The sequence below is a fragment of the Scomber japonicus genome, chromosome 21 (genome assembly GCF_027409825.1).
Source record: "Scomber japonicus isolate fScoJap1 chromosome 21, fScoJap1.pri, whole genome shotgun sequence".
Lineage (NCBI taxonomy): Eukaryota > Metazoa > Chordata > Actinopteri > Scombriformes > Scombridae > Scomber > Scomber japonicus.
The window spans coordinates 18,257,780-18,285,664 of record NC_070598.1 but is presented as its reverse complement, the minus strand read 5'-3'; the positions used below and the strand labels follow the sequence as shown (position 1 = coordinate 18,285,664).

General features: G+C 39.3%; 3 protein-coding genes across 3 annotated transcripts; 1 reads left to right on the top strand and 2 right to left on the bottom strand.

Annotated features, from left to right (window-relative positions):
- Nucleotides 1-64: 64 nt before the first annotated feature.
- On the top strand, nt 65-9,451 carry sh3glb1a (SH3-domain GRB2-like endophilin B1a). The gene is made up of 9 exons (XM_053342534.1): nt 65-230; nt 670-811; nt 1,595-1,723; nt 1,899-2,032; nt 3,533-3,625; nt 5,862-5,951; nt 6,626-6,726; nt 7,131-7,362; nt 7,796-9,451. Exons 1-9 carry the CDS (start codon nt 168-170, stop codon nt 7,901-7,903), a joined length of 1,092 nt encoding a protein of 363 aa, XP_053198509.1. The 5' UTR covers nt 65-167; the 3' UTR covers nt 7,904-9,451.
- Nucleotides 9,452-13,136: 3,685 nt separating this feature from the next.
- Nucleotides 13,137-19,193, bottom strand: nrros (negative regulator of reactive oxygen species). Its single transcript, XM_053342413.1, has 3 exons — nt 19,089-19,193; nt 16,422-16,527; nt 13,137-15,279 (listed from the first exon to the last, which is right to left on the bottom strand). The coding sequence occupies exons 2-3, from the start codon at nt 16,512-16,514 to the stop codon at nt 13,324-13,326; spliced, it is 2,049 nt and encodes a 682-aa protein (XP_053198388.1). The 5' UTR covers nt 16,515-16,527; nt 19,089-19,193; the 3' UTR covers nt 13,137-13,323.
- A 4,869-nt stretch (nt 19,194-24,062) lies between these two features.
- fbxo45 (F-box protein 45) lies at nt 24,063-27,500 on the bottom strand. Its single transcript, XM_053342547.1, has 3 exons — nt 27,010-27,500; nt 25,149-25,505; nt 24,063-25,044 (listed from the first exon to the last, which is right to left on the bottom strand). Exons 1-3 carry the CDS (start codon nt 27,349-27,351, stop codon nt 24,859-24,861), a joined length of 885 nt encoding a protein of 294 aa, XP_053198522.1. The 5' UTR covers nt 27,352-27,500; the 3' UTR covers nt 24,063-24,858.
- Between the last annotated feature and the right edge of the window lie 385 nt (nt 27,501-27,885).

Genomic DNA, 27,885 nt, shown 5'->3' with positions numbered 1-27,885 from the left:
GCGGCGGAGTGACCTATCTTGTCAGTGTACTATCTTTGTCAGGATCAACAGCTGGGTGGGAACTCCGACAAAAAAAAGTTGCTTCAATGACATTTTCTACAGAGATGGCAGTTTGACTGTAAAACGAACCAGTTGTAGTATTAAGAGTTTATTACCCAGGCGGTGTCATGGATTTTAATGTGAAGCGGTTAGCTGCAGACGCTGGTACCTTCCTGAGCCGCGCCGTACAAGTAAGTTTATCCGTCTTGTTCGTGGAAGTTGTTGCTAACTAATGTTAGCTGGTGGCCTAGCCAGTCAGGTAGCGTTAGCTCGCTTTCTAAGCGCCCACACTTTGCTGTTATTGTGTTGCTAAGAAGCCTATTATCATTTGAGAGAAAATGTTTTTTTAGCTATTGCCACATTGGCATGGTGTTTTGGGGCTGTAACACAACCAGTGACATGTATTATAGCCAACATTTGTTTAACAGAGGCATCAAAGCAGGCCTCAGAAATAATCAGATAGAGCTATCATCAGTAGCTAGGCAGATAACGTTCAAGTATGACATAAAGGCAGCTTTCAGCAAATATGCCTTTCATGACACTCTGGCCCCGCTAAATTTCTCAGTCTAATGTGTCATTTTCTTGACGATAAGCTGTGTGCACATTACCAATGCATGTATTCTGTGTCAGTTTACAGAGGAGAAGCTTGGCCAGGCTGAAAAGACAGAGTTGGATGCCCATTTGGAGAATCTTTTGGTCAGAGCTGAGAACACCAAGCAATGGACAGAGAGGATCATGAAGCAGACAGAAGTCTTATTACAGCCCAACCCAAGTGAGACCACACTTTTTACTGTTGGATGAGCTTGACTGTACTGATAAACACTTTTCTTCCCTTCAGAGAAACACAAGACAGCTGTAGCTCTTCCTGTTCAAAGACAAACTCCACTAAATCAAATCTAACATTATGTCGTAAGACTTACGCCTTCCTGTTATAATGATCAAATCAAATTTTAAAGTGGATATTTTGTTTAGTTATATGTTACATATATGCAAGATAGATTTTATAAAATAAACCTTTCCATAACAAATGAGCTACAGTTACTCAGGAAAGATCTCGAATCTCGAGAGGAAGGTCACATGAAAAAATGATAAGCATGTCTGAGCTGGTGTTTGGGATACATCAGTTCGGTATGTAGGGCGCCTGTGAAGTCTGTAAGCTCAGCTGTGCATCCCTTCTTTGCTCACACCATGTTGCCATAATGCTGCAGCACAACAAACACAGACAGACCATCTGCTGCTTACAGTCTTGGATATGGTAAAGTGGATTCGTTCTACTTTTTCCATATTCACATACATACCATAGATGTGCTGATTGGGTCTGCGTTCATCCATGGGATAATAAGAAATAAAATCCAATCAGATTCAACAGCAAAGTTATTGGGGAGAGTTTGTTTGTTGCTTTACTTGCATTGTGAAAGCTGCTAATTTCAGTTTCCAGGCCTTAGCCAGGCTGTTTGGAGCTGACTTGGACTAACTGTCCTGTGGACACTGCCTGCCTTTGGCTCACTCACTGTAGTCTTATGACTTTGTAATTGAGTTTTCTTGCAATCTGCAGATGTCCGACTAGAAGAATTTGTGTATGAGAAATTGGAGAAGAAAGTCCCAACACGAATGAACAACCATGAGCTGTTGGGCCAGTCCATGATAGAATCAGGAAATGAGTTTGGTCCTGGAACCGCTTACGGTGAGTGACAGAGGGAGCCTGCCTCTCGCTACTTCTGAACAACAGCACTTTGTATTAATCCATAGGCCTGTCCGCATTGCCAATTAGTATTTAGGGTTGAGTTGCTAAATTGTACAGTATGCTGTCCAGTGTTGTGTTGGGAGTGACGTCTTGTTTTTGCTGCTGACCATTACAGGAAATGCTCTGATTAAATGTGGCGAGACAGAGAAGCAGATTGGTGGGGCGGAGCGGGAGTTCATTCACAGTTCGGCCATCAACTTCCTGACACCTTTCAGGAACTTTCTAGAGGGTGACTTCAAAACCATCCTGGTGAGTTGGACTCCTGAGTTTTATCCGGAATAGGTATGCCCCCCGAAAACCAGGTTCTGAAATGGAGCTGCCTCTAACATTGTAAGAACCAGTGGTATCTGTGGGCTCTTAAATACATGTAGTTATTACTTAAAGTAAAGATGCTCCATCTCCCGAGACAGCAGCCCCTCCTCCGACTGCCAGTGGTACGTGCAGCAGAGAGGAGGAGGACAGAGGACAGCATCATGATGTCTGTTGTCTTAATCTTTCTAAACTGCACACAGTATTATGTCAGGAATATAATTTATCTTATTGACATTTTAGATTTGTCTTTAGTGAAATATTACTGAGTTCACATAGTCATGTTGACGTTGTAAACATTAGTGTTGCAGCTACAGGAACACATTTTAATGAAATCTGACCCTGTTCTGAGGTAACTGCTTTTTAAAATAAGATTATTTTTAAAAAGCAATCATGTAGTAATGAAAAAGAACCATTAAGATTATCGATAAAGAACCAAACTGATAAGGAGTATCAATAAAATCCTAATGATACCCATCACTTGTCTATCATTTCTGGACTTTGAACTTTGGAACTTGTATTCACACTACTTGGTTTATAGTTTAAGGCAATACAGTCCGTCTCATTTTGCCACCATAATAATCAAATATCACACAGCACTCATAATCCTAAAGTATAGAAATTACTCTTAAAAACATTTAAATAGTCACATCTGTAGAAGCAGTTTCAGAAATGAAAGGAGGATCAGGAGTCTCTTAGTTCTACAACTGGGGTCTACTTGAAGAAAATATAAAACCAGTACCAAATAGTACACTATCATTACCATCATCACTGTTTTTATTTCTAATGTGGAATAAAAGTCTTACTGCCCTCATCTGATGTCCCAGCCAAGTTTCAGTTGATTAAAAACAAAACACTTCCTCTCAATTTTTCTCAGTGTCTCTCTCCAGCGGCTGTTAGTTGTAAAGCTTTTATCATTAAGCAGAAGCAGCAGTCAACCTTTTAGTCAACACGGCATTAGCAAATGCTAAATAGTGGGTGTGTGAAAATAAGTCTGTATAAAGAGAGGGCGTTTAGAAGCTTTTGTATTAAGCAGATGAGTTTTAAGTGCTGCGGGAAGGAGTGGAAAAAGAGAGAGTGTCAGCATTGTGGTGGTTAGGTGATGAAGTGCACATGACAGACTCGCTGTTGCTCAGAGTTTGTTTTTGGCAAAAATATCTAAACTGAAATAGTACTTCAGATAATTAAGAGTATCCTATTTTGTAGGATTCAGCCGGTCAGCCTCTTAAAAACAGCTCGATGTTACCATTAGACCATTTATAGTATTCCTCCAAACATTCAAGAATCCCAACATTATTGTTTATCTTCCACTAAGTGTATTATGACAGGAAGTTTTAATCACTGTTCTCATCTGGGGGGAAATAGTGACAGTATATGTGGTACATGGACCTGTGAGCTGTATGTGTCTGAAGGTTTTATTGTGTTGTAATTTGTGTCCAGAAAGAACGGAAGCTGCTGCAGGTCAAACGCTTGGATCTGGATGCTGCCAAAACCAGGCTAAAGAAAGCCAGGATGGCTGATGCAAGAGCTGCAGTAAGTACACACACAGACACACACACACCCCCACATATATATATATATAATAAAGAATGCATCTTTTTTTTTTTACATCTGGATGTTCGGTTTTTATTTTAATGCTGACCAGTGAACTAATGTCCTTGAATTCCACTTCCTTATGGTAGAAGATGAGCTATCTGGGCACATCCTCTTGTTTCTCCATCTTAAGTCACACAAGTCACAACTGACACACTGTTACACAACACTGAAGATCACCATTTCATCTCTTGTGACTCGCATACAGTCACATGAGAAACGTTGGGAAGTTTAAACTTCCCTTTTGTTCAGTTGTTTTCTTGCTGTGATGTCCCCTTTTTTCTCAAGTTTTCTGTTGTGTCTTTTTGTCCTTTCGTTCAGATAATTTGGATTTGAGTAACACAGACTGTTCATTGTACCAAATTTGGAGACAAGCAGTGTCTTATTCCAAATGTAATATTTCAGGGAGACGCATTTGTCCCTGTGCCACGTGATGTCTCAAACATTACCAAATTGACCCAATATGATGATGATGATCATACTTTTGCTGAAATATGAGAACTAAACAGGGGGTTCAGGGCCTTTTAAACAACTTAAAACACAGTTGCCGCATTTTATTTAATCAGTATCTGAGGTCTTAAAAGGCTCTCCAATTCGTGAGCAGTTAAACAATGTCTGAAGATGATATCTCTAATGACCTCAGTATTTATCGACCGAGCCAAGACTTGGCTCAGCGGAAGACGACATCCTCTCGGAAAGCACAACCTCCCCGTCTGGGAGAGTGGAACACGAGGGGGAGTGCCAGTCAGAAAATAGACAAGACGAGAAGGCAACTAAGCTGCAGATATTTTATTCCACTAGAAGTAATATCACTAAAGAGAGGGATGAGATGGCACACATTTTTACCAAGAATGAGCCACTGAGATCCAGTGAGCTTTATTTCTATTCTATTATAATATCCCCTCTGGCATATAGTGGTCATTAACTGTCAAATAATGTGTTTAGTCTCTACAAACAAAGTGCTCCCTGTGAAAGTGTTTCTGGGTAAACTTGTTCTCTCTTTAAAGAGGAGAGTCACATAAACACAGGAAGTGTCAATAAGAGTTTCTGTCAGTTAGCACCAGCTTTGGTTATCTTTTAATCTTTGATCAGCAGTGGTGCATCAGCGCCCGTTCTTCTTCTTTTGAGAGAAAGCCAGCGTTGAACATACCGCAAGGAGTTTGAGGTGACTCTGACTCAGTGATGTGAAAGTGGAGGATGACATTTGTCACGGCCCTGCCACCCTGTGCAGAGTGTGCTTTTGTCAAAACAAGCTGCTGTCTCACTCTGGCGTACACACTCAGAAAACACACAGAGTGCAAAGATGTGTGTTGTGTTGGCTGTGAGCGTGCAGCAGCTGTAGCTCTAACTACTATGTCACTGTTTTTAAAACGCAAAGCAGCAGATGTGAGCAGAGGAAGTGACAGAGGTGAGTGGAATGTTGGAGCCATCTTTGAATCGGACACACACACACACACTCACAAACACGCACCCACCAAATCCATTGGTAGAAGTGTCAACAGCTGCAGTCTATCTTTTTCCTTCCAATCTCCTCTGTGACACATACTACCGTACCGCATGGAAAACTTTGAATCCTCATAGACAAGACATACAACAAGCAAACACTGTAAATACTCTCCCCTTCCTCCACACACACACACCCCTCTCTCTCTCTCTCTCCCTCGCCCTCTGGTGTAAGCCACAGACAGCGCGGGACAGTGAAGCCATTGTCCTTGTCAGTCTCGGCTCCACACCATATGTTTATTGGACTTTTTTAACAAGTCTCAACAAGCCATTGTTCCAGCAGCTCTCATATTGAAACCTTTGGCTCCATATGAGGAAAAGGAAGCATTTCCCTCAGGACAGCAACTTCATGTCCACTTGTCCTGTCTGTTTTCATTCGTACAACTCTTGTCTCTGTTTGTCTTGTCTTGTCCCATTGAAGCTATATTATGTCACATCCACAGATACAGACTTGGACTCAATCATGGTATATGTTGATATTCAGTTTAAATTGATATTTTTCATGCCAAACTTGTTTTGTGTGTCCTTTGGATTACTCACATATACCATAAAGTTGAACTTAATCGTCTGTGCTTTATTCATCATCATTCTTACGTGATGATTACTGCAAATCAGCTGCATGTCTATATTGAAGTTACTCTATAAAAATTAAATGTAGTCTCTTCCATCTCAGGCGGAGCAGGAGCTGAGGATGACCCAGAGCGAGTTTGACCGGCAGGCAGAGATCACCCGACTGCTGCTAGAGGGCGTCAGCAGCACCCACGTATGTCTCCCAGCTCACACAAACACACCCGTCCAATGTCCTCCCCGCTCCGTCTTCCACTTTAATCTCAGTCATTAAAATGAATAACAGTAACGGAAATTATTGTTGATGTGTTTGGCACAAAGTTTTCAGTGAATCGTGAATCAAGAAACAGCTAATATTTTAGTGACATTTTTATTTAAAAAAGGGGGGGGGGCGGGGAGTACTCCAGCTATTTAATATTGCAGGTCATAATTGTGGGATTCACAAGAGACACATTTTATAAGAAATGGTCAAAATAAAAGGAGCGGAGGCTGATATATCCTGACTTTGGTCAAGCTCTACATCTTTCAGACTCCACGTTTGATGCTAGGCCAAGATCACCCTGATGATGGCAACAGATCAGATGCCTCTCTCTTTCTTTGTCAGACTTAACAAACTCCTCCAGAACAACAGAAGACACAATACAAATGTTTCCACAATTTGCTATGAATGCAATGTCTTAAAAAAGCAGTTTTTCCATTAGCGATACCAAATATTTTGTAAAGGGAGATGTTCGTGTTCTGCAAATCTAACTTCAAAGCATATGGAAATTGTTCTGTTGAATTTCACATTTGTGGGAAGTTTAAATATGTGGTAAGTTCAATGAGACTTCATAAAACACTTCTCTCTCATCTCTTCATGCACATTACCAGGCACACCACCTACGCTGCTTGAATGACTTTGTGGAGGCCCAGACCACATACTATGCACAGTGTTACCAGTACATGGTGGATCTCCAAAAGCAGCTCGGCAGGTGAAAGACCACCGTCGCCTCACATTCCCTGTGTCAACTCCCATTGACAAGTCATTCACAGTCCTAGCTCTGTTATTTTTCTTGCTGAAGAGGGTACATTTCCTGTAAATAAAAGTACTGATGATGAATATTCTTGTTATCTTCTTGTTTCTAATACAGTCTCATAACCCTACATGAGAGTACATGTAGGGTTATGTATGGTTTACACCTTTCAGATGATTAATTCTGAAAAACTGAAACAAAGGATGAGTTTACAGAAAGTTCAGCTTCAATCCAACACTAGATAAATTGAGAATTGTTAAATGACTGTATCAGGACTGAAACTGAACTGACGTTATGTTAATACTCAGCATTTTACCACCCAGTTGCAGTTGTCAGCGCTCATTCATCTCCTGTCTTTCCAGTTTCCCTTCGTCATTCTCCAACAACAACCAGTCGTCTGTGTCAGGCGGGGCCAGCATCTCAGTCCCCACCATACCAGTGTCGGCCTCCCTGCCCAACCCGTCTGGCCGCGGCAGCTCTGCCACATCGGGCGGCTTCAATGAACTGCGTAGCTCCAGCGGTAGCCGCAAAGCCCGAGTCCTTTACGACTACGACGCCGCCAGCAGCAGCGAACTTTCCCTGTTGGCTGATGAGGTGAGGCCGGCACAGTTCATGGTCTGTTATAGCTTATCCTGGAGAAAAACTACATTCTCTGTGTCCTTTAGTTTAGCTGTCTATTCAGGTTTTTATTCCAAATAAGACTTGGGAAGCTGAGATTAAAGTCTTACTCTGCTTTTTGTTTTAACCACATTATCTTTTAAAGCACTCCCTTTCCTGGAAAGCAAAAAATTGTTCATTACAAGCCTGTGGTTGACCAACCCAGCATGACATCATTCATTCAGATACTCACATTCAGTACAAAAAAATTCCAGTCTGCCCTTACATATTGAGAGCCAGCATATTGTGTATGCACTAGTGCTTCTGACTGGTGTGCTGCTGTTTATAAAATTATAAAGTATTTCATAAAATATCTCTGCTTTAACAAATAAATGGAAGCTGGTAAACATTACATTTCTCTGTATCCCAGGTGATCACAGTCAGCAGCGTCCCCGGTATGGATTCAGACTGGCTGATGGGCGAAAGAGGCAACCAGAAGGGCAAAGTGCCAATCACCTACCTGGAGCTACTTAACTGAGACCCCACAAACAGCCCCTCCAGCCCTCTGTAACCAGCTGTGATCTCATATTTATATATTGTGTTGCAGGGACAGGCCTCACTTCTTTCTTTTTTTTCTCTTCCATTCTGTCATTTTACAGTAAGTTTTATTTGTATGAAAAGGAAGAGTCTCACTTTTAGTGGAGACTCGAGCTGGAATGAATAAATTGGAGTGAGGGGAAAGGACACGGACCCATTCCCTAATCTGTTTGTTTGCAACTGCAGTACATTTCTAAAAAACAAAAAACAAAACAAAAAACTTGCTTCCATGCCTTTTGTGTGTTTGATGCCATGCAATCTACAATATGTGCCAGAACATCTCCCAAACTGTAACTTTTGATATCAATTAGGTTTCGTTTACACTATATTATCTCAGATGGTGACCATGGCTTTTTATGTGAGGGTTTTTTTTTCCTTCCCTCACTGCTAATTCAAGTCTCTTTATTTGCCAAGTAGTGATACACATTTTTTTATTCCATAAAAAAGCACTTCTGTTTGAAGTGGAGAGTGATGCTGACTATTTCAAGTCTTATTTTATAATTGATAATCTTACAGTGCAGTTACGGTTATCCTAAATATAAATAGTGTTTTTTTGTTGTTTTTTAACAGTATGTGTTGTGTTTCAGCTTTATTCACACAGAGCCTGTAAAACTCATTCATTGTCTCAGTACTTTTGATTGATGAGTTGTAATCTGCTGATAGCCAAGCAGTTATTTAATTCAATAACCAGGTATTCAATTAAGTGCCTATTACAGTGAATTGGCCTTTTTTTTTTTTTTAAACACTTTTTTTGTAGCTACACCAACAGTATTGAGACCATCGACTCCGTCTCCTCTTCTTAGTATTGAATCCTAATATATCTGTCTAAGTTATTGAGAATTGGAAACAAGCATTTCCATATTTCTTCAGGAAGTCATAAACCAGAAGACAGTTGTTATCAGGTTATAACTGGGTGTGTTTGTCATAATTACATCAATTGCTCATGTGAGACGTTTATTCTCACTGGTTTTAGTTAACTGGTGTATTGCAGAAAAGTATTTTTTTTTACTTTTTGACATAACTAATATGTTTCATTAGTTTCCCCTAAACCTAAAATTCAGCTCCACATAGAAATTTTAAGAAAAGTGTCATTACACTCTGGGAGATTCAACTATATTATTACACAGCTGCTTTTTGTTTTTTGTAACTGATAAAAAAGCATACATCTGTAAAATAAATATACAATATGATGCATTAAAAATAAGAACATTTCACATATCTGTTGAGATTTCATTGTATTTTTTTGCACATGGCTTTTCATGAGGAAAATGTGTCGTCTTTACATTGAGCTTCATTTTCTCTTGTTCACCGATTGAACCAGCAGGTGGCAGAACAGGCAATAATTTGTGTATGCACAGTAATATACAGTGACTGGTTACGGGAAATGATTTGACTTTTGGAATCGATAATTTGACAGAATTTGAATTTCCTTTTTTTATGTATGCAAAGTAAAAGTTTAAAAAGATACAGGAACTAGACAAAGAACAGAAGAGAAAGAAAAATTTCCAGAATTAAAAAAAACAAAAAAAACAAACTCTAGTATTCTCCACTCATTCATTTTCTGTAGCACTACAAAAAATGTTTAGCATTGATGTGTCCATTAAAGAAAGTATGATTTTAACACTGATGAAGTCAGTTGCACAACTTTCAGGGCTGAAAATGATCCATTTTAACATATAGAGGAAGTCTTGTCAGCAGAGCAGAAAGAGTAGATCCTGTCTTTTATTGTGGGCCCTTTCCTGACACATTGCCCAGTGTTTCCTACAACTCCCACTGGAGCTTCTTGCTGCAGTGCTAACAGCTGTAGACCAGTACAAATCCCCCTAAAATCACTCAGAACACTGGCCGAGTTTGAAAGACCCTTTTCATTTGAAGAAGATTTCATAGTAGGGTAAGCACAGGCAAACAGGACTAATATTGGCCTCACTTGACCTTTTTTAAGTGACATAAGGACACCTCTGTGGTCTCTATCGCTCTCATTAAATTAATTCATTAATCATTTTTCAAAATTAACAACTGATGTCATTTGCTGCCCGGTTCGCTAAACAATAGGTCCAGCGCAAAGGTCTTTGTCGTCACCATTTGGTCAGCAGGAAGGATTAAGAGGAAGTGGAGTTTTGCAAACTGCTTGTTGGCTTCCTGAGAAACAGCTTGTGTGTCAGCTTGCTTGGAAGAATATTTCATTTTCCAGCACGTGCCCATCAAGAAAACGTCAGACATTAACCTTTGACCTTAATAGTTACATTTACCAAAAGAGTGTTTTCTGAGTGTTTTTTAAAAATGTGAAGCTAAAAAACCCAAATGAGGATAAAAAATCAAGAATTTTGAAAGGTGAACATTGGTGCTCAGCTTGACCTTGTTTACACTATTCTGAGTAACACATCTGACATTTTCTGTGTCTGACATCTGTATCTCTCTAAAAAACCTCCTCACCCAATTAGATAAAGTTTACCAATTCACACTTAGATGAGATAGCATGGGTTAGAAAAAAAAAAAACTTCCTCTTTCGTTGGTCCTTGTTTTCTTTCACGTTTGCACAGAAAACAGAAAACACTTTTAGGCCACCTCAAAATTTCCTCTACCGGAAAAGAAATAAAAAGCCCCCCCCCCCCCCACCCCCCTTTACATTGTATATAGTATTTGGTTTCACTATGGCCTACTCACAGTAATGTCATATTCAAGTAATATAATGAGGCTGCTCCACATTCTTTTTGACAGCTGTTTAGAGAATCTGAGAGCAAAATCAGTATGTTTGGGTACAAAAACAAGTCAGTAAGTCAGAGCACGAAAGAGAACGAAGGAAAAGCAAAACCAGAAGATTCGCAGCTGCTCATCTGATATCATCTGCTGATTATGCAGGTTTACTCTGGAACTGAGTAACAGGCAGTATTACCAAAATGAGCACTACTTGACAGACAGTTGCTACTGAGGCAGTGTTTTATTTTTTTCATGCTAGTGGTGTCACTCTGTGGATGGCAGCTTTGGTTGGTGGTCTGACATTTCCTCAAGTGCCAACATGTGGTTCCCATACGTGGTTTTGAGTGAAAAGTCCCTGCAACTGTTGGTTGGATTGTCATGCCAAATCTGTAATAGCTACTAAAACTGTAATAATTACTTTCCATCTAGTGCCATCATCAGTTTAAAATGTTATCATGACCAAATTCCTGCAAACCCAATGACATTCCCATCAACTTCAATTTTTTATTGTGCTAGGATGTATACTGCTAAACATAAACAATTACAATTGTCATTTTGAGCATGTTAGCACTAATGTTAGCATGTAGCTCAAAGACCCTCTGAGTAAAACAGCTGTTAGCGTGGCTGTATACTCTTAGTTTTGTTGTGCCTTATTTTGTTATGTAATTTATCCCGAAACACCCAATTGTTGTATCTACATTTAGTTAAGATGAACCACAGTATACACCTGCTGTCAGAATGCAACTCAAATGAATCTTGTTTGACCACTTAGGGTTGAATTTCACTTCCTCTCACGTGTGCATCTACCAGTGAGAAACTGTGACCGCTAATTGAAAGAAAAAGAAAAAAGAGAGTTTCACTGCACACGGCTTGCCAAGAAGATTGTGGTGTGTATTTGGTAACTCGCCACATGTACGGACTCCATAACCACAACTGAGCTGCATTGTAAATACAGATCAACTGAATCATTATCTGTATGGGAGTTTATTAGTGCTTTACTTGTGTAGTCTACAATATGTTTGGGATCACATGTGTCCCTGACCACCTATAAATATGGCTTGAGCGACCATATTGAGTACATTTACATGTCACGTTCAGTTAGCTACAAAGCTATCGAGGTCTGGCAGCCATGTTGTATGAAAGCCCTCTAACCTATTTTATATAGCTGTCTTAACATCTGACCTAATACAGCTGAGTAGTCAAATGAAATTCCTCTTGGTCAACAATCTTTGACCAGTGCCAGAGAGTCTTCCGCAAATGATGATCTGTTAGCTGCAAGTCTTACCCAATTCTTTCCAATGTAATGGGTTTCTTAATCTGCTTTGTCAGGCCAGTAGCAGCACTTAAACACTCCAGACTTTCCTCTGGCATCTATTAAGTTACCAAGGCATCTTTATTTTGTGTCACCTACAGCTAATTTCCTGTATATAAACCAGCAGTTTAGCTTTACAGAAGACTTTCAAGTCGCTGATCAAAATGATTCCAGATGTGCAAGAGAAGTTATTGTTCACACTTATTAAAAAAACATCTTAATGGTGGTTTAACATATTAGAATGAAAAACCTTCAAGTTATCCTTGCTTCACTCTTCACTCTTGTCCTGAGTCAACTGAATTTCTGTATTTCTTTTTTTTTGGGGGGGGGGGGGGGGGGGGGGGCGGTTATCCATTTTACTGCTTAAAACAAATTCTTTAAACTGTAAAAGATCACCAATGTCTTTACTCTTTTTTTACTTTGGCCTACTAGTTACTATATAACGTGGTAGATATGTAAACATGGTGATGTTTTAAGGTTTTGTCAAGGCTTCTCTTCGGTTTCTCTTTTTATGTTCCAACCACCATGACCCTGAGCATCACCACAGCGGTATTTTGGTTACTTTCTGGTTAGGCCTCCGGCACTCTGCACAGTTACACACTGCCAGCCTTCCCGCTCCTGAACACACATACACACACTGGTAGAAAGTACGCCCTAATAGTTATCTGTTGTGCAATGCACATACACACACACAAGAAGGATATGATTACATCTATCCAAATTTGGTCAAACATAGTGGTCCCTAACCCTGTCACTACTTTTCTATCAAGTGCTGTCACAATGAATGAGCATGTATCGATATATGCATCCAAAAATGCTCCTCATGAGTAGTGACATACTGGAATTTCATGTCGATGTTGCATCTGTATGTCAGTGATGGGAAGGAAACCTCAAACCCCTCCTCTTTGTGATACAGAACTGGGCAGTTGCTGCACATCTTAGCAAAACAGGAAATTTCATGTTTCCTCTGCTGCTTATAGCAACAGCTTTCATCACACTACTTCTGCATATGTTCACACACAAACACATACAACCCCCCCCCCCCCCGCCCAAACACACACACACACACTCTCTCACTCCACACAGTCACACACATAGTCCCACAAGAACTCAGCCACATTTTTACATCAGAGTACTAGGATTAAAGCCTGGTTTTGAACCGCACTTTAATAAGCAAAGCACAGCTGTGACAAAAAAAAATTGCATGCCTTGATAATTCTTGCAACATTGCTCCATTATTATTGTAGACAGTTTAACAACTTTATTTTCAGTATACATTCTTTTACAATTCTCAATAATATACTACACAAAATACGGTGTACTGTGTTGTTTTGTGTAGGGTTTATAAAGTATCAGTACGATGTAGGCTTCAAACATTTCTTTTTGATGGATTTTTGTAATATTTGGGGCTTAAAAGTGAGGAGAACAACAATTGAAATGCCCACAAAAGGAAGACAGACAGACACAAAAAGGATAATATACCAGAGCAGTGATTCCACATCCTCCTCTTGACATTCAAATGACTGGGAATCAACCACTCTGTGTGTTGTAAAGAAATCTTCACATTCAATGTATGACTGTCCAACCATATTGATTGTCTTTGTTGTTGCAAATGTCCTGAACCATTCAGTTTCGCAGCAGTTGAATGGATTTCCTGTGAGGAAAAGAGTCTGAAGTTTCGGGGCTAATGTTTTAGCCTGACCTGAGGGAATAGTGGACAGTCTGTTGTCCCTCAAGTCGAGCAGTTTTAGGTCGAGACTAAGCAGGGAAGGGGGAAGCTTGGTCAGAAAGTTCCCTGAAATGTTTAAAGACTTCAGACTTTGGAAATTCGAGAAGTCGAAGTCCTGTATTTGTGTGTTTCCTAAACCTAAATGATGTAACATTCTGCTAAGACTTTGTAATGATTGTTGGACAATGAGTCCAGAGTTATCAGACAATTCCAAGTGTGTAAGCGACAACCCAGTGAATGAAGACGGTGGAATCCTTTTAAGGTTGCATCCCTTAAGGTAAAGCTGCCTTAGAGATACAATGTTTCTCCAATCCACACAAGCTGAGATATTGTCTGTACTCGTCTCAGCTTCCACAGGAAAGCAGATGTCAATGTTGTTGTAACTGAGATCCACTGATCTGAGGCTTGACAATGAGGAAAATAATCCAGTGGATAACCCGTCAAGATCATTTAGACTAAGGTTAAGGTAGGTCAGATTGCCAAAAGTGGTCAGTGTACCTTCATCTGCTACTATCTGGTTCAGCCTGTTGTTGCTGATATCTAACTCATACAAGCTTCCAGAGAAATGCTCTAAAGTTAGATTCAAGGTTTCTAGACAGTTCGTGTACATTCGAAGTCTGGACAGGACAGGCATTTTGTGGATGAATCCTTGAGGGAAATACTGCACCAGGTTTCCACTTAGGTCTAAAATCTCTAGAGAGGAGATGTCACCGTGAAGACTGTCGTTCCATAACTGAACCGTCACATTGTTCATATACCTCTTCAGGTTGTAGAACTCAACAGTCTTGGGCGAGTCTGGGGATGTGTCATTGTCTAACAGTTGTTCGTAAAAACTCACACGATTGTGGGATAGGTAAAGGTTCCGCAGGTGACTTTGGCTGGGCAAGAAAGGGAAGAATAGTAGTTTGTTATCTGACAGGTCAAGCGTCTCTAGTTGGAAAGTGTCATTGAGGTCTTGTCGAGAGATGAACCATTCAATGAAGTTGTGGCTGGCATTGAGAACCACCAATTGTGTCATGTGGAAGTCAGTTAGGCAAGTCAGATAGTTGAAGGCCAAGCTGAGCCGCTGGAGCTTGGGATTGCTGTCGAAGGCACTATCAATCTCAAACAGGACGTTCCTCTGCAGATCGAGCTCTTTGAGCTGGTGGAGATCACTGAAGGAGGTCTCATCCAGCCTCCTTAATATGTTTCCAGAGAGATTGAGGTATTCCAGGGATGTTAGATTTTGGAGAAGAGTGGTAGCCATTTCATCATCAAGATTATTTTCTGAGAGATCTAAATATCTAAGCCCAGCTAGCTTCTTTAACGCGCAGCTAGTTTCTTGGTAGCCAATATCAAGATCATTATTTGCTAAATTTAGGTTTTGTAACAATTTTGAGTCTTTAAAAGTGTTGGCTTCTAATTTCTGCATACTGTTACAGGCTAGACTCAGGGTGTTTAGTGAGGGGTATTGGAGAAGAGAATTGTCCTGTAGTGTTTGAATGTGATTGTAGTTGAGTTGAAGCTCCTCGATGTTGTCTGGCAGTCCTGCTGGTACAGATGAGAGTTTGCCATTGTTGCACAGCACCGTTCTTTGTTTCTGCAATAAAGGGGGAGAGTACTTTTAAGTTCTTGCATTTATGTGTTGGTTTGTTGGAGAAAAATGTTTGAGTCAGGATTAGGGTTCTCCATATTGCTACAAGCATTAAGGAAAACTCTAACTCAAACATTTCTAACATCGTAACTTTTTTATAATTGACAAATTTTGACAGGTTTAGAGACCTATTTTTTTCTTATTTTTCTTCAAAATTGATCATTTACTTAACATAGTTTCAGTTTTTCAGCTAACTTTAATGTACACATACTACATGGCTTGCTCCAAATGTGATTAAAACACATCCTTCCCACATAATAACAGTCACACCGTACACCAAACAGTTTATTGCACTTATTCTTCTTCAGCTGGCTGCCCATTTTCTGCTGCTCTTAGATCACATAAAAAAGTAAATAATTTGCTTTTATTTCTGGAGCATCTTTTTTCATATACAGTTTATTGACGTGCCTTAAATAATATACATATTTAGTATATTGAAATCTACCATTGCCAAGCTACAACACGTAATTCTTTTTTTCTTCTTCAGTTTTTGTTGTACCACTTTCCACTGAGGCATTATTCATGAATTGTTTATAAGTTTTAACTAATTAACTAAATCATTAATAGGAACAACTTTTTGGTACATTGTGAAAAAAGAATTAAAGGGCGAGTTGAACAGCACAGCCTCCAGACCAAATCACGTTTGTAAAAACTTATCAGCATTCATGCACAAACCTATAGGAAAGTGAGTAAGTAATAAAAGTAAGTAATAAAGGTTTCTTCCACTTCAATAGTACATGTAGTCAATTGTTTAAAATGTTAATAAGTTGTTATTAAGTTTGAACTTGGTGGCTCTCGGTCATCCTGATGAGCCGAAGAGCTGACTAAAAAGATAAATCCTTTATGCCTCATTTGGAAGTGAATGTGTGTGAAAATGTTTGACATGTAATAGCGACTAACAGCTTTGAAGTATTATCTGACATACTATGACTTTGCCTTGATGATTAGGTAATGAAAGAAACATCAGAGCGCACACTTTCTTCTTCTTTTTTTCACCATCAGAGTATTTGCACCTCTGTTCCTGAGAATTTACTCAGTTCACTTCAAGAAGGACTTTTATGAAGCTGTGTGAAAGAGAGACAGCTTACCATCTGGCATGGGCTGTGTTGTGGATGACTTGAGAGGATTCTCCACATGTGTAGTAAGCAAAACAGGATTGGAGTGAGCCTGTGGACTGGCATCTTAACATCCTCACTGTTGAGAAGAAAATAAAAAGAGAAAGGCATGAGAGGTATGATGGTATATTTATTTATATACTTGCAAATCTTTGACAAATATGATAGCACAACTTGCTCAGCTAATGAGTACCTGCCATGGCCTCACTCTCCTTCAGTGTGAAGTCATAGTTACTATGATTTGCATGTGATGACCTGGTCTCATGAACGTTTGGTAATGAGCATGATGTCTTATATACAAATGATACATATTTAATACAAATATGTAATCTGCGTGTGATAATGTTGAGAAATATGTCAGCCTGATAGAGAGTGTCCTTAGTTACAACATCTCTGTCTGGTATGGTCACCTGACTTTATTTAACACGAACAAGCTGTCCAGAATTGTCAAAATGGCAGGGAAAATTATAGGTAGACCTCAAAAAACTCTAGAAAAACCTACACAGCACTGCAGTATACAGAAAAACAATGACAATATTAGATGATGGCACCCACCCCCTCCACTCTGAGTTCAAGCGCTATAAAGTACATATGGCAAGGAAATTTTTTTTTTACATTTTTTACATTTTATTCCAAATGTAATTTCCATGGTCAACAAACTATGGAAAGCTAGATGAAAGGGAGGTGTAGCTAAGAGTACTATAAATGGACTTGTTGGTGCTTTCTGCCTTATACCTCATATGCATGCATATGTGTGGGGGCTGGGAGGGGAGGGGGGTACATGTGATGTGCTGTGCCCATCTCCCGGACATGTGTCTATGTGTAATGGAATGAATGTGTTTATTTTATGTACTCTATGTGTTTTTATATATTTTTCTTATCAGTGAGACCAAAGACAATTTTCATGCAGGACATGACAATAAAGTATTTATATTTCTATTTCTAAAATCTCCTTGCCCTACCCCCTCGGACCAAGCACCAAACTTAGGGGGACAGAGCCTTCTCCGCTGCCGTCCCCACCCTCTGGAATTCACTCCGCAAACCCATCAGAGACTGTACAGCCCCCCATACCTTCAAATCATTCCTAAAAACACCCGTTTAAACTGGCTTTTAACCTGTAAACTGTTCTTTTGTCCTCTTTTCATTTTATTTCTTTTTTAACCTTCTACATTGTTTGGTGGTGTGTTACTCCACATTGTTCTATATTTTAATTGTGTCCTTTGTAAAGCGTCTTTGAGCACTTGTAAAAGTGTGTTACAAATAAAATGTATTATTATTATTATTATTATTATTATTATTATTATTATTATTATTATTATTATTAAATGAATTTCTCCACTTCTTCAGCCCTGACAGTTTGGCTTCAATTCCCACCTCATGCCAAGAACTTTACATACGTTTTTATTGTTAGATCATAACTAAAACATTTTCTGCATTCTCAAGGTAATTATTTTAGTTAAGTTATTAAGTAAAACAATATCCCTTGAGAAACATATGAGAATGGTGTGTCCAATGCATGTTCCTACTACATGTCTTACACAGTGGAAAAATGTAATCCTTACATTATAATCTGCAATTATTTTCTGTTGTAAATACGGGTTACCCTGTACAATGAAAGACGTTACAGTAAAGTTGAAAGTGGAATATGACAAATGTTTTGCTTTTATTTGGATTAGGATCCAGCACAACCTGTGGTAAATGTTGTCCGTATTATATCACATTTCATCATGAGGACAGCAGCTGGACATTTTGGTCAAATTTCCCAAATTTCACCTCAAACCGCCAACTGACGCATGCGGAATATGAAGGCCTTGGGTTCCGTTTTGGCTTGCACGCAATCTTTGCATTTTAATGGAAATAAATTGGTTTGAGAGGTCGTCAAACTGTCTCAGTTAATTTTCCTGTCACATGAACAATTCTTCATTTTCTCTCGCTGTGTGTACTGAACCATACTTACTTTTTCTACTTTTTTTTGAGTGTTACTGAATGTGATACAACCATAAAGGCAGGAGTGGGCATACACTTAACCTCATTTACTGTACATTGAATACTGATTGCACTAATGTACATCTGAAGGTTCCATTTGCATTCATATAATGATAAAATATGTGATATATATAAATATGTCAGGTAGCATTAAATATACATGAATATTTTTTGTTTCACTTTATGTTTCATAACTCTGATGACACTCAGCCAGTTCGTTTTTTTCCAACTTTAAATGTTTTATCTCAAGGGACAAGGGATTATTTACATTAAAAATCAAACAATGTTGTCAAGTAAATAAAGATTTAGTATGCATTTTCAGTAACATTCAGTAAATCCAGTTGAACTAGACTAACATACTTTGCAAAAACTAAATTCCATAACATAAACATAATTATAAGTATTTAGTCATGCAGTCACATATAGGCTTTCACAAAATGTTCTATATGACATTCTATACAATACTGGCAGGATTGAAAGTATGCACAAAACTCGATAAGATACATTGCTCGAATACACCAAAGACCACTCATGACCAAGTATGTTTAAATTCAACATTGATATATAAGATAAAGCATGCAGTTTGCCTCTTTTAGCAGTATAAGTATCAGTACATAGTGCAGTAGCAGGTGAATGCACAGTACATTTACTTACACTGGTGGTTAGGTGTGGATTTCCCAAGCCACTGACGGTTGATCCCCTGACCATATCGCTGGTTGACTCTCTGGTGCAGAGTGTGTTCTCATGTGCATTCAGCTGCCTTCATCTGCTATGACTGAAGCACTGTTGCCTCTCTTCTACTATTCACGGAAGCAGGCAGGCAACGGAAACCAAGTCACATGGACAAGCTGCAAATCAGAAAGAGGTTCTCAAGCCCGGGGCCACAGGAAGAGAGTGCAGGCTTTCACAGCTCTCAACCAGCACAGCAGAAGTTTCTTTTTTCTTTTTTTTTCTTCCTCACAGTGCTAAGAACAGCAATATCGATGTACATGCTGCTAAGGCTGGTAGCACAACTGCCACCGCAAAAACCTAATGAGAACACACCCTTCACACCCTCAGTTCGTTCTGATCATTCAGTCTTCTAAAGAGGAAACCACTCAACACACACACCCTTCCTGCACCCTTAAGCCTGTCACAGCAACAGCAATTACAAACATACATATACTCACTTCAACTTTGCTATATGAAGGGTTACTATGATACCGGCTCAGATGTCACATTATAACATGAGAAATCAAGAGGATGATTGAAAAAACCTAATGGACAATACAAACCATGTCACTGCAAAATGGTCTAAGTGAGTAATGGAGAAGTCCTTGAATGTTTTACTTTCAACACATTAACATTTTGCAACATGGCTACCAAGAATCTTCTTCTCACACTACATATATTATCTGTGTTTCTTTTGTTGACGAGTTGGATGCATCTTAAGTTCTATCTTGTCTTTAACTCCACTTGTTAACTTATTATATGTGTGTCCTAACCCATGGTCATAAGAATAGGGAATTAGGAATCAGGAAGTGATGGTGCTGTCCTTGAAAAGTTGATTTGTTAGTAATTCCTTCCTGTTTTCACATCTCAAGCTCTCACTTCTGACTCTGCTGTACAGTAAGTTGGGTGGCCAAACACTGAGGCTAATTTACTTGGTTGACAGACAGTCAAACACCATTTAAGTACAAGATATCTGATGGAAAGTGTATGGACGCATGCTTGGTTGTCAAAATTTAAACAAGCACTGCTACTCTGTAATGCTCACACCTAATATTAACCGTCATGTTGGTTTTGCATGTTGGTTTTGCATCAGTGCTAAATTTTATGGGAAAGGTCAACATTGCTTCTAAATATCTCAAAGACGAAAACAGGGTTAGGGTTCAAACAGGGTCACTCTTACATCTATGGTACATCCACTGTTTGGTTGTGCATATTCAGCTAGTCTAATTGTGAAATCCAAGATCTGAGAAAGAGTAGCTACTAATATGATACAATTTGGGCCTACTAAAAAACATTGCATGATAGTGTCACCTTTGCTACACTGACCCATTGTAGTTATCTGTTGACCAGAGGTGGCAGTGCTTCCTCAGAATAGAGACACTGTTATAAATAAAGACACCACAGAAGAAGGATAGATGCTGCTAACTAAAAACTAACTTGGCAGACAAGTTATTGTTAATTCCCCACGCTTATGCAACTGGAAGATTTCTAACTTGTTTATAACTTGTTCAAATACCTTCAAACAAGAGATAAAATGCTTTATTTATTGGCTCCACCCTAAAGTTGACCAACCAGGCTGACCTCTACACACATAATAAATGGCTGCTGTGAGTTTATAAATCACTGTGTTCACTTCTAGTTGTCTGCAATCTAAGACATTTTTCAGCTGTCGCACGTGTTCTTCTTGTATTGTGAGAAGATTGGGGGGGGGGGGGGGGGGGGGGGGGGGGGGCTGGTGTGATTTTCGCAGCACACGTGTGAAATCCGGGCATCATACTCTGCCTGTTTCAGGTTTCATGGTTGTATTGAAATACAGTACAGTATGAAAATTTGCATTCTATTTTAGAGAGTCAGGGAGGTGTTGTGGCAGTTGGGGTGTAAAGTCCCATGGGTGAGGCCATAAGGTTGCATAGGAAGATTCTACTTTACACAAAAATACCACAGTAATTTACATTTCTACACCCAAACATGAAGATGAAAAGCTATAATATTGTGAAACCCCAGTTTCTTGGGTTTAGTACTTTTTAGACATACTGTATATTATATTCCTTTTTATCCACCTAACCCTTTATAATATTTGATATTCAATGCAATATCTAAACTATTTGGAATATTTAAAGGTGTTGATTAATTATAAAATTCACCCACTGCTGCAGGTTATTAAACATACATTCAATTTGTAAATACCTACCTGATATTGATTACTTGCATAATGTGCATAAACCAACTGCTGCCCTCTTGTGGATTTGAATCTCCATTTCAATTGATGCGTGTTAAAATGTTTCTCCCCTCCCTTTTCACTTTCCATGGTTTCTAACATAAGTAGTGTTTTTGTGTATTCAAGTCTGGAAGATGAATGAAGTAACACAATGGTAACTGAGCCTTTGGCCCACTGATGAAAGATCTTCCATTTGCAGTATTATAATTATTATGATTAGAACAGAATTGCTCCTCAGTTCACTTGTACAAGCATGACGCCACACAGCAACACTGTTTGGATCTCTGGGAGTGAGGTCGAGTGAGGTCCAAAAGCACATGAAAAGATCTTCAAGATTGCCACTTTACCATCCATTTAAAAGTTTCCATTTCAATGTCCACTTAAGCAACAGGTCTTCACAGTTATTCACAGAGAAGGCAACAGTAATCAACACCAGTAGAAATCCATGCTTTTCTTGCAAGACACTAGCAGGCTTCCATGCAGAGGCAGGGATATAGTGTGCACATGTGGATGAAAAGTGAGGCTGAGGTATAATTAGTCAATTCAGCAGCTCTTATACTGTAGGTGGGCCGGTGCTACAAAGGCCCAGTTACAGGAAGCTTGATACTGCAATTGGAGAAATTCAGCCTGAGAGACTGACAGACAGATGGGAATCACACGATCAAGGATGGAAAGACTGACATTGATAGGCAGTTTAGCAAACAGACACTCAGGGTCAGAACAAGATAGAAAGGCAGGAGAGTGGAGAGGCAGCTGTATATTAAGATACTCAGACAGGGAAATTGTAGGAGAAAGTAACAAACAGCAGACATAAAGCAGCTGTGATCTAGCCTTGACAGCATATTCAATCAATCTTCATTGCAATGGTAATCCTCTCCTTCACTGTTGAGGTCATACTGCAGTACAACAGCATGTCCTGTACTGTGATGTCTTATCTGTTTATTTCCTGTCAATGAAGGTGCACTTTGTTTTTGTCTGTTTATTCACTGTGGGGATTCATGCTGATCTGATTCTGTGCATTTCATAACAATCTGCTGTTATTAATGCTGCTGGCAATGTAAAACACGCCTCTGTCTGGTCACTGGAGAATGTGTTAGTGCTGTTGTTTAAGACTCAGCTTAAAACATTGATACAAATGCAAAGCTTAAAATGGAAGGTGCTGTTGATTCAGGATGTAGTTTGTGGTCTTGTTAGGTAAATATCCTAAAGCAAAAGTGTTTTTCAGTCAGAGTTGCTGATGCAGTTTTTTTCTTGTTTGGGCATGTTTATTATATGTTTAGGCTTTTCTCTGCACACTTTTGTAATGTGTGCAATACATAGAAAGTTCAGAAAGTGGCTGGCTAGCATGTTTTTGCCTCTGGATGCTGCTGTATGTTGCTTTGAAAATGTACTTGACATGGTAAGACCTTTATTAAAATTGATAGATACTGCTGATGCTAACTAGAGCTCAGCTTAAATGGTCTCTCCACCAACTTTAAATGTTCAGTTCAGTTTACTCATTATGATTTTGTTGAGCTTGGAACATCAAATCTTTAACAAAAAAGTTAAAAACCGGAAATGTGACATTTGAAAGACATTCAAGGACAGTCTAGCAAAAGACACTATTGAGTTGCATCATTGGAAGTGTTTACTTGACTTATACTAACTGTCAAAAACGTCAGGATATCTCAAGCTTTTTGCTGCTTCGATTTTGACCATCTTTTCTTTTTTTGAAAAAATCCATCTCTTAAAAACTCCTCAGTTTTATGGCAGTAAATCACTAAAATCACTGGAGTAGCCCTTTAATGTGACTCACTTATGTATCTGGTCTTATAACTGTGATATATGATAAATTTAAAAAATGTTCATTTGCTGCAGGCTGCTCACTAACACAAATGCCTAAATAGGCCTGTGCCTATGAACTGTGAAGGTAAACATATTTAAGATATGCCTTTTATCCAAAATAGATATACCATCAGCCAAATGGTATTTTTTCCCATTAATAGCTGAAACTTGACATTGATTTTAAAGGTTCTGTTGAGTGCTGAGCGAGAATTTGCTTTCAGCGGAGCTGCAGTGCAGCACTTTAATGGACAGCCTTGACCTGAAAAGCTTTTTTCATGCAGTCACTCATGGTGATGTACAGTATGAGCTGCTGATGTTGTTGTGCAATTCATTCTTTATACCTAAAAACTCACTAGCAGTGTATATATAATGCATGGTATAAACATCTGAGGTAGTTCATTTTGCATATTGGATAATATATATTTTGTTTTGCATTGTTGTTGCCGTTACAGTGCATGCATATCATTGATGTCCTATAAAATCCACATATCTCACATATCTCTACCTTTCCACAGTCTAGATAAAGATAAAACCCCTGTTTTCAGCTTTGTGGTGATCTATGAATTTCATTTTGAGTCAGCTTTTCAGTTTTCTTTTCAGTTAAAAAAAAACAAACAGAATTTCCTCAACCCATAACCGTTTATCCCTCAGCTCAAATTTGGAAATGCTTGGTTTTCACTGAACTGCAACAATATGCAGTTCTTTGGCTTTTAGTCTGCCTGTTTCTGCTTTCTGTTTACAACTTCCTTGTTTATTTCTAATTTGGGTGGCTGATTCACAGCATTGAGGTGGAAACATGTGGTGTAACTGACCTGTAACTTCTCACACAACAAACATCAAAGCATCACGCCATCTTTATTCTAAGAGTGGCACCATGTAGACTTTATTTTCAGGCCTTTTAACCATACAGTATCTATAGTACCATAGATAAAACCAAGAAATAAATAGTGTGTAATACTACAATAGCACATTAAAAAGGACGCACATTAACATGATACAGGTATATTTTCCACCATTACTGGATGAGTACTTTAAAAGGGCCGATGTTACAGTCTATACGCCAGTATCCATGCACATGCATGACAGCTGGTCGGCATGTTCTCTACTGATATGGCATAAAACCTTAATAATCCAGTCACCGATTATAATTTAACTCTTGTCAACTCATACAACAGCTAGCTTTGATAACGACTACTGCGTCACTTGTTAAAATTGTCATAAAGTATTTGTCACATTAGAATAATTTTGGCCTTATTCAAGCAGACATAAAATCTCAGGTAAATGTTCAGCACTGTGAGTCTGAATTGGATGAAATTAAATTATGTCCCGCTTTCCTGTAAATGGAACTGTACAGCATCTAAACTGTAAAAGTGGATGCTTCCACGTTGATACAGAAACATGTTTATGGCAGTCTGCACACATTCCTTTTCCCTGTAGTATATCCAGAATGTCCAAAAAACTTTGACTCTGGATTCATGTTGAGCTGTAGTAGAAATGTTAACAGTCCTCTGTATGAATGTAAATAGGGTTGCTTGGAAGAAACGGGACCACTTGGCCTCCAAATCCTTTTGAAACAGAGCAACAAACAGGGTCAGCAGTACGCCAAAAGGGAAAGTCCTGCGCTCGCCAGTGGTCTGTTAGTTGTAATTAGTGGCACAGGTTGTCCTGCTTCTAGCCGTCCAGAGGCTTCCCCAGGTACACCATGGTGACTTCAGTGTTTCCATACACTGCGGAGACAGCAGGGAACAAGCAGGCTTTGGGCAGTCCACGAAACGCTACTCCAAGAAACTCAAAACCCCTCTCGAAGGCTAACGTCTTGTCGTCCATGTCGAGAATTACTCGTATTCTCTCTCCAATCTGCAGACAAAGACAGTTACACTGTAGTGTTGGTCACACATTATAACACTCCTTCAATATTATCCAAAATCTTATGAGGACATACTTGTAACTGCATCTCCTACCTGATATTTGGGTGCATTGTTACACTGTGGGAAATTTCCATTGACCTCTCCGTTATGAAGCAGGTTGTTGTCGACCAGGTTCCAGCCCCAGCTCTGGTCATCACTGCCCAGCAGGGCCACATAGCCCTGGCACTGCATGGACGCCCGCTTCGTGGCAATACCTATCACTGCCACAGTACCGAGGGGGCCTTCCCACCAGATCTCCCAAGCGTGTCGCCCCTCTGTAAAGCCGATCTTGCCACGTGCTCCGTCTGTGCTCTGGGCGATGGGGTTGCGGTGCAAGGTGAAACCATTCTTTTTCACGTAAACATTGCGGGAGCAGTCGTGGGAGCTCAGAGCATGTTGATAAGCCTTGAGCTGTAGAGCAAGACAGAAGAGGGATCAGCATTTTATTGTAGTAATTGGAGAACTCTGAGGATTTGGACATTTCCTATTAGATATGGATTCTTTCATAAACGAGGTAAGACATAGTCATGGACTTTGTTATTTACATCCTGACAGAACGTATTGCATAAATCAGGGCTTTGCAGCTCAAAGCTTTTGTGAAGTCTTTCACAATTTGTGTTATAAGCAGATGATTATAGCTGCTAATCACAGTCTGAGATTAATGAATCAATATCTTCCTGTGAAAGATTCTATCTGTTGGGAAAAGATCTTTGGAAGCTTCACTCAAAATTTTAAGTTGAATTATGCCATTTTCAAGTGTAGCATCTGACCTTACTGGGGAAATGCCTCAAAAAGTGAGGTTCGTTGACCTCCAAGGTTCCTTAAAGAAGTTTCATAGGGCCCCCAGGACAATTAACAAGATGTCACTAATATTAACTGAAGACAGTCCCATTTAGAGGGTGTATGTTTCACTGCCTTAACACAATAGTTCACTCTTAGTGGGCCAATTATTTATCCTATATGATGAATCAATAATCAATAATAATAAAGTGTATAAAAATTAATTTTTGGTTGTGACAGTTGATCTAAATGATGTTGCAACCCACACATCAATACAGTAAAATCAAAAATGCCTCAGATCATTGCATCACACAAAACTAAAGATATCTTGAATCAGACGTCGCTATAAATAGACTACTGTGTTCTATTATAACCTGCTGTGTGGAGGTTTGGAGAAACATAAAACACAACACTCATCCAATTGCCTCAGAAGACAGCTATAAAAGTCGATCAGATTATTATGAACCAATCACCACACTATTTATTAACTTACATGCTTCATGTAAATGCTTCATGTAAATGTTATGATCTAGTTGATCTTAAAACTATACAGACTGTTTGAAATTAAAGGGGGTCAGTATGAATTTAGGGGAATAGGTATGTTTAAAAAAACAAGGGTAAAGATAAATATTCTTTTTAAAAACAGATGTAGTTCTGTCAGAGGGGTTACATCTGAGGAATAAGTGGAATTAAGAATATGTAGTCCAATATGCAATTTTTTAAAAAATGTTTAAGGGGGTAAACAATATGAAACTCAGGTATGACCAGTAGTGAAAGGGTTGCATGTTAAAACATGTTATGTAAAAAAGGGTTGATTAGTTGATTGGTTATAATTAATGCTTCAGACTACACCTGGTCAGTCAATATTTTTGGTATTCCTTTTAATTTAATTATTTACTGTTATTTATTTATTTCTATGAGCATGTATTTAGTAAAAGTGTTGTTAAAATGTGTGGTTAATAATGACTGAAGAACATTATTAGCCTACTATTAGGCTACTACTACTACTGTATGAGGAGAGAGAGCAGCTAGCAGCTGTGTTCCGTGCAGAGCAAAGGTAGCACTGAACAGGCAGCTTTATTTAACACAGTACGTCATTAATCACAGTTCTCGGTGGTATTTTTGATAAACCTACTTTCCCCTTGTAGGTGGGCAGGTTGCACAGAATGTCAGACCGCATAGCTTCTTCGCTTAGAGAGCGGTTACACAGACTGCGCCACACCTCGCTGTTTTCATCCGCCAGGATATTGTTCCAGTGCCAGCACACCAACGAGCACCGCATCAGGTCGAACATCTCCAGATAGGAGAAAATATGCTCCAGGACCCGGGCTGGCAGCCTCCCGGCCACCCCTGCGCCTCCTCCGGCTGCGGCGGTGTAGGGAGAGCCGGCGGAGCTGCAACTGGCTGCGGCTGCTGCGCCCGAACAGGAGGAACCACCACCTCCTCCTCCTCCTCCTCCACCGGCCGCACCAGACATTAAAGCCCTGCTCTTCACCGACGACACCAGCCGACTGAAAAGAGCCACCTTACACCGCAGAATGATTCCTATTAGAAGTCAAATGTCAACATGTCACCTATGAAATCACATATAGGTCGCAGTGAAACCACAACAGTATGGAAGCCACTCTTCCCAGTTCAATGGCTGAATGGAAACGATGCGTCAAGGTCCTGGAAGAGCCAAAACAAATATGACACCGCTGCCAAATAAACACGCTAATTCATCTGTAAATATGTTGACTAATTTAAAGGTGCAGTGACGTCGGCTAAATTCAGTGAGATACGTTTTCAGATAAAAGAAAGCAGCTGCTGCACAAGACAATAATATTATTTTTGCCTGCAAGGACCACACAGCAGACAATAATGTTGCTCAGTTAGTTTTGCAACGATGTTGCGCTGTTTGGATATTCAACGTGACAGTGTTGCGATGTTTAAGTGTAGCAAAATAATTTAAAAATAAAACCCCATAAAAATCTGTAACAAATAACGATACTATTACTTCAAAATAAATCAT

Bases quoted from the DNA above. Each gene is read 5' to 3' on its own strand.
- sh3glb1a (XM_053342534.1), top strand. From the start codon at position 168: ATGGATTTTAATGTGAAGCGGTTAGCTGCAGACGCTGGTACCTTCCTG. The intron at 6,727-7,130 runs GTGAAAGACCAC...CTGTCTTTCCAG, and splicing joins CTCCAAAAGCAGCTCGGCAG to TTTCCCTTCGTCATTCTCCA. The intron at 7,363-7,795 runs GTGAGGCCGGCA...TCTGTATCCCAG, and splicing joins TTTCCCTGTTGGCTGATGAG to GTGATCACAGTCAGCAGCGT.
- nrros (XM_053342413.1), bottom strand. From the start codon at position 16,514: ATGCCAGTCCACAGGCTCACTCCAATCCTGTTTTGCTTACTACACATG. The intron at 15,280-16,421 runs GTAAGCTGTCTC...CCTTTATTGCAG, and splicing joins AACACAGCCCATGCCAGATG to AAACAAAGAACGGTGCTGTG.
- fbxo45 (XM_053342547.1), bottom strand. From the start codon at position 27,351: ATGTCTGGTGCGGCCGGTGGAGGAGGAGGAGGAGGAGGTGGTGGTTCC. The intron at 25,506-27,009 runs GTAGGTTTATCA...CTTGCTCTACAG, and splicing joins TGCCCACCTACAAGGGGAAA to CTCAAGGCTTATCAACATGC. The intron at 25,045-25,148 runs GTAGGAGATGCA...CTTTGTCTGCAG, and splicing joins ACAATGCACCCAAATATCAG to ATTGGAGAGAGAATACGAGT.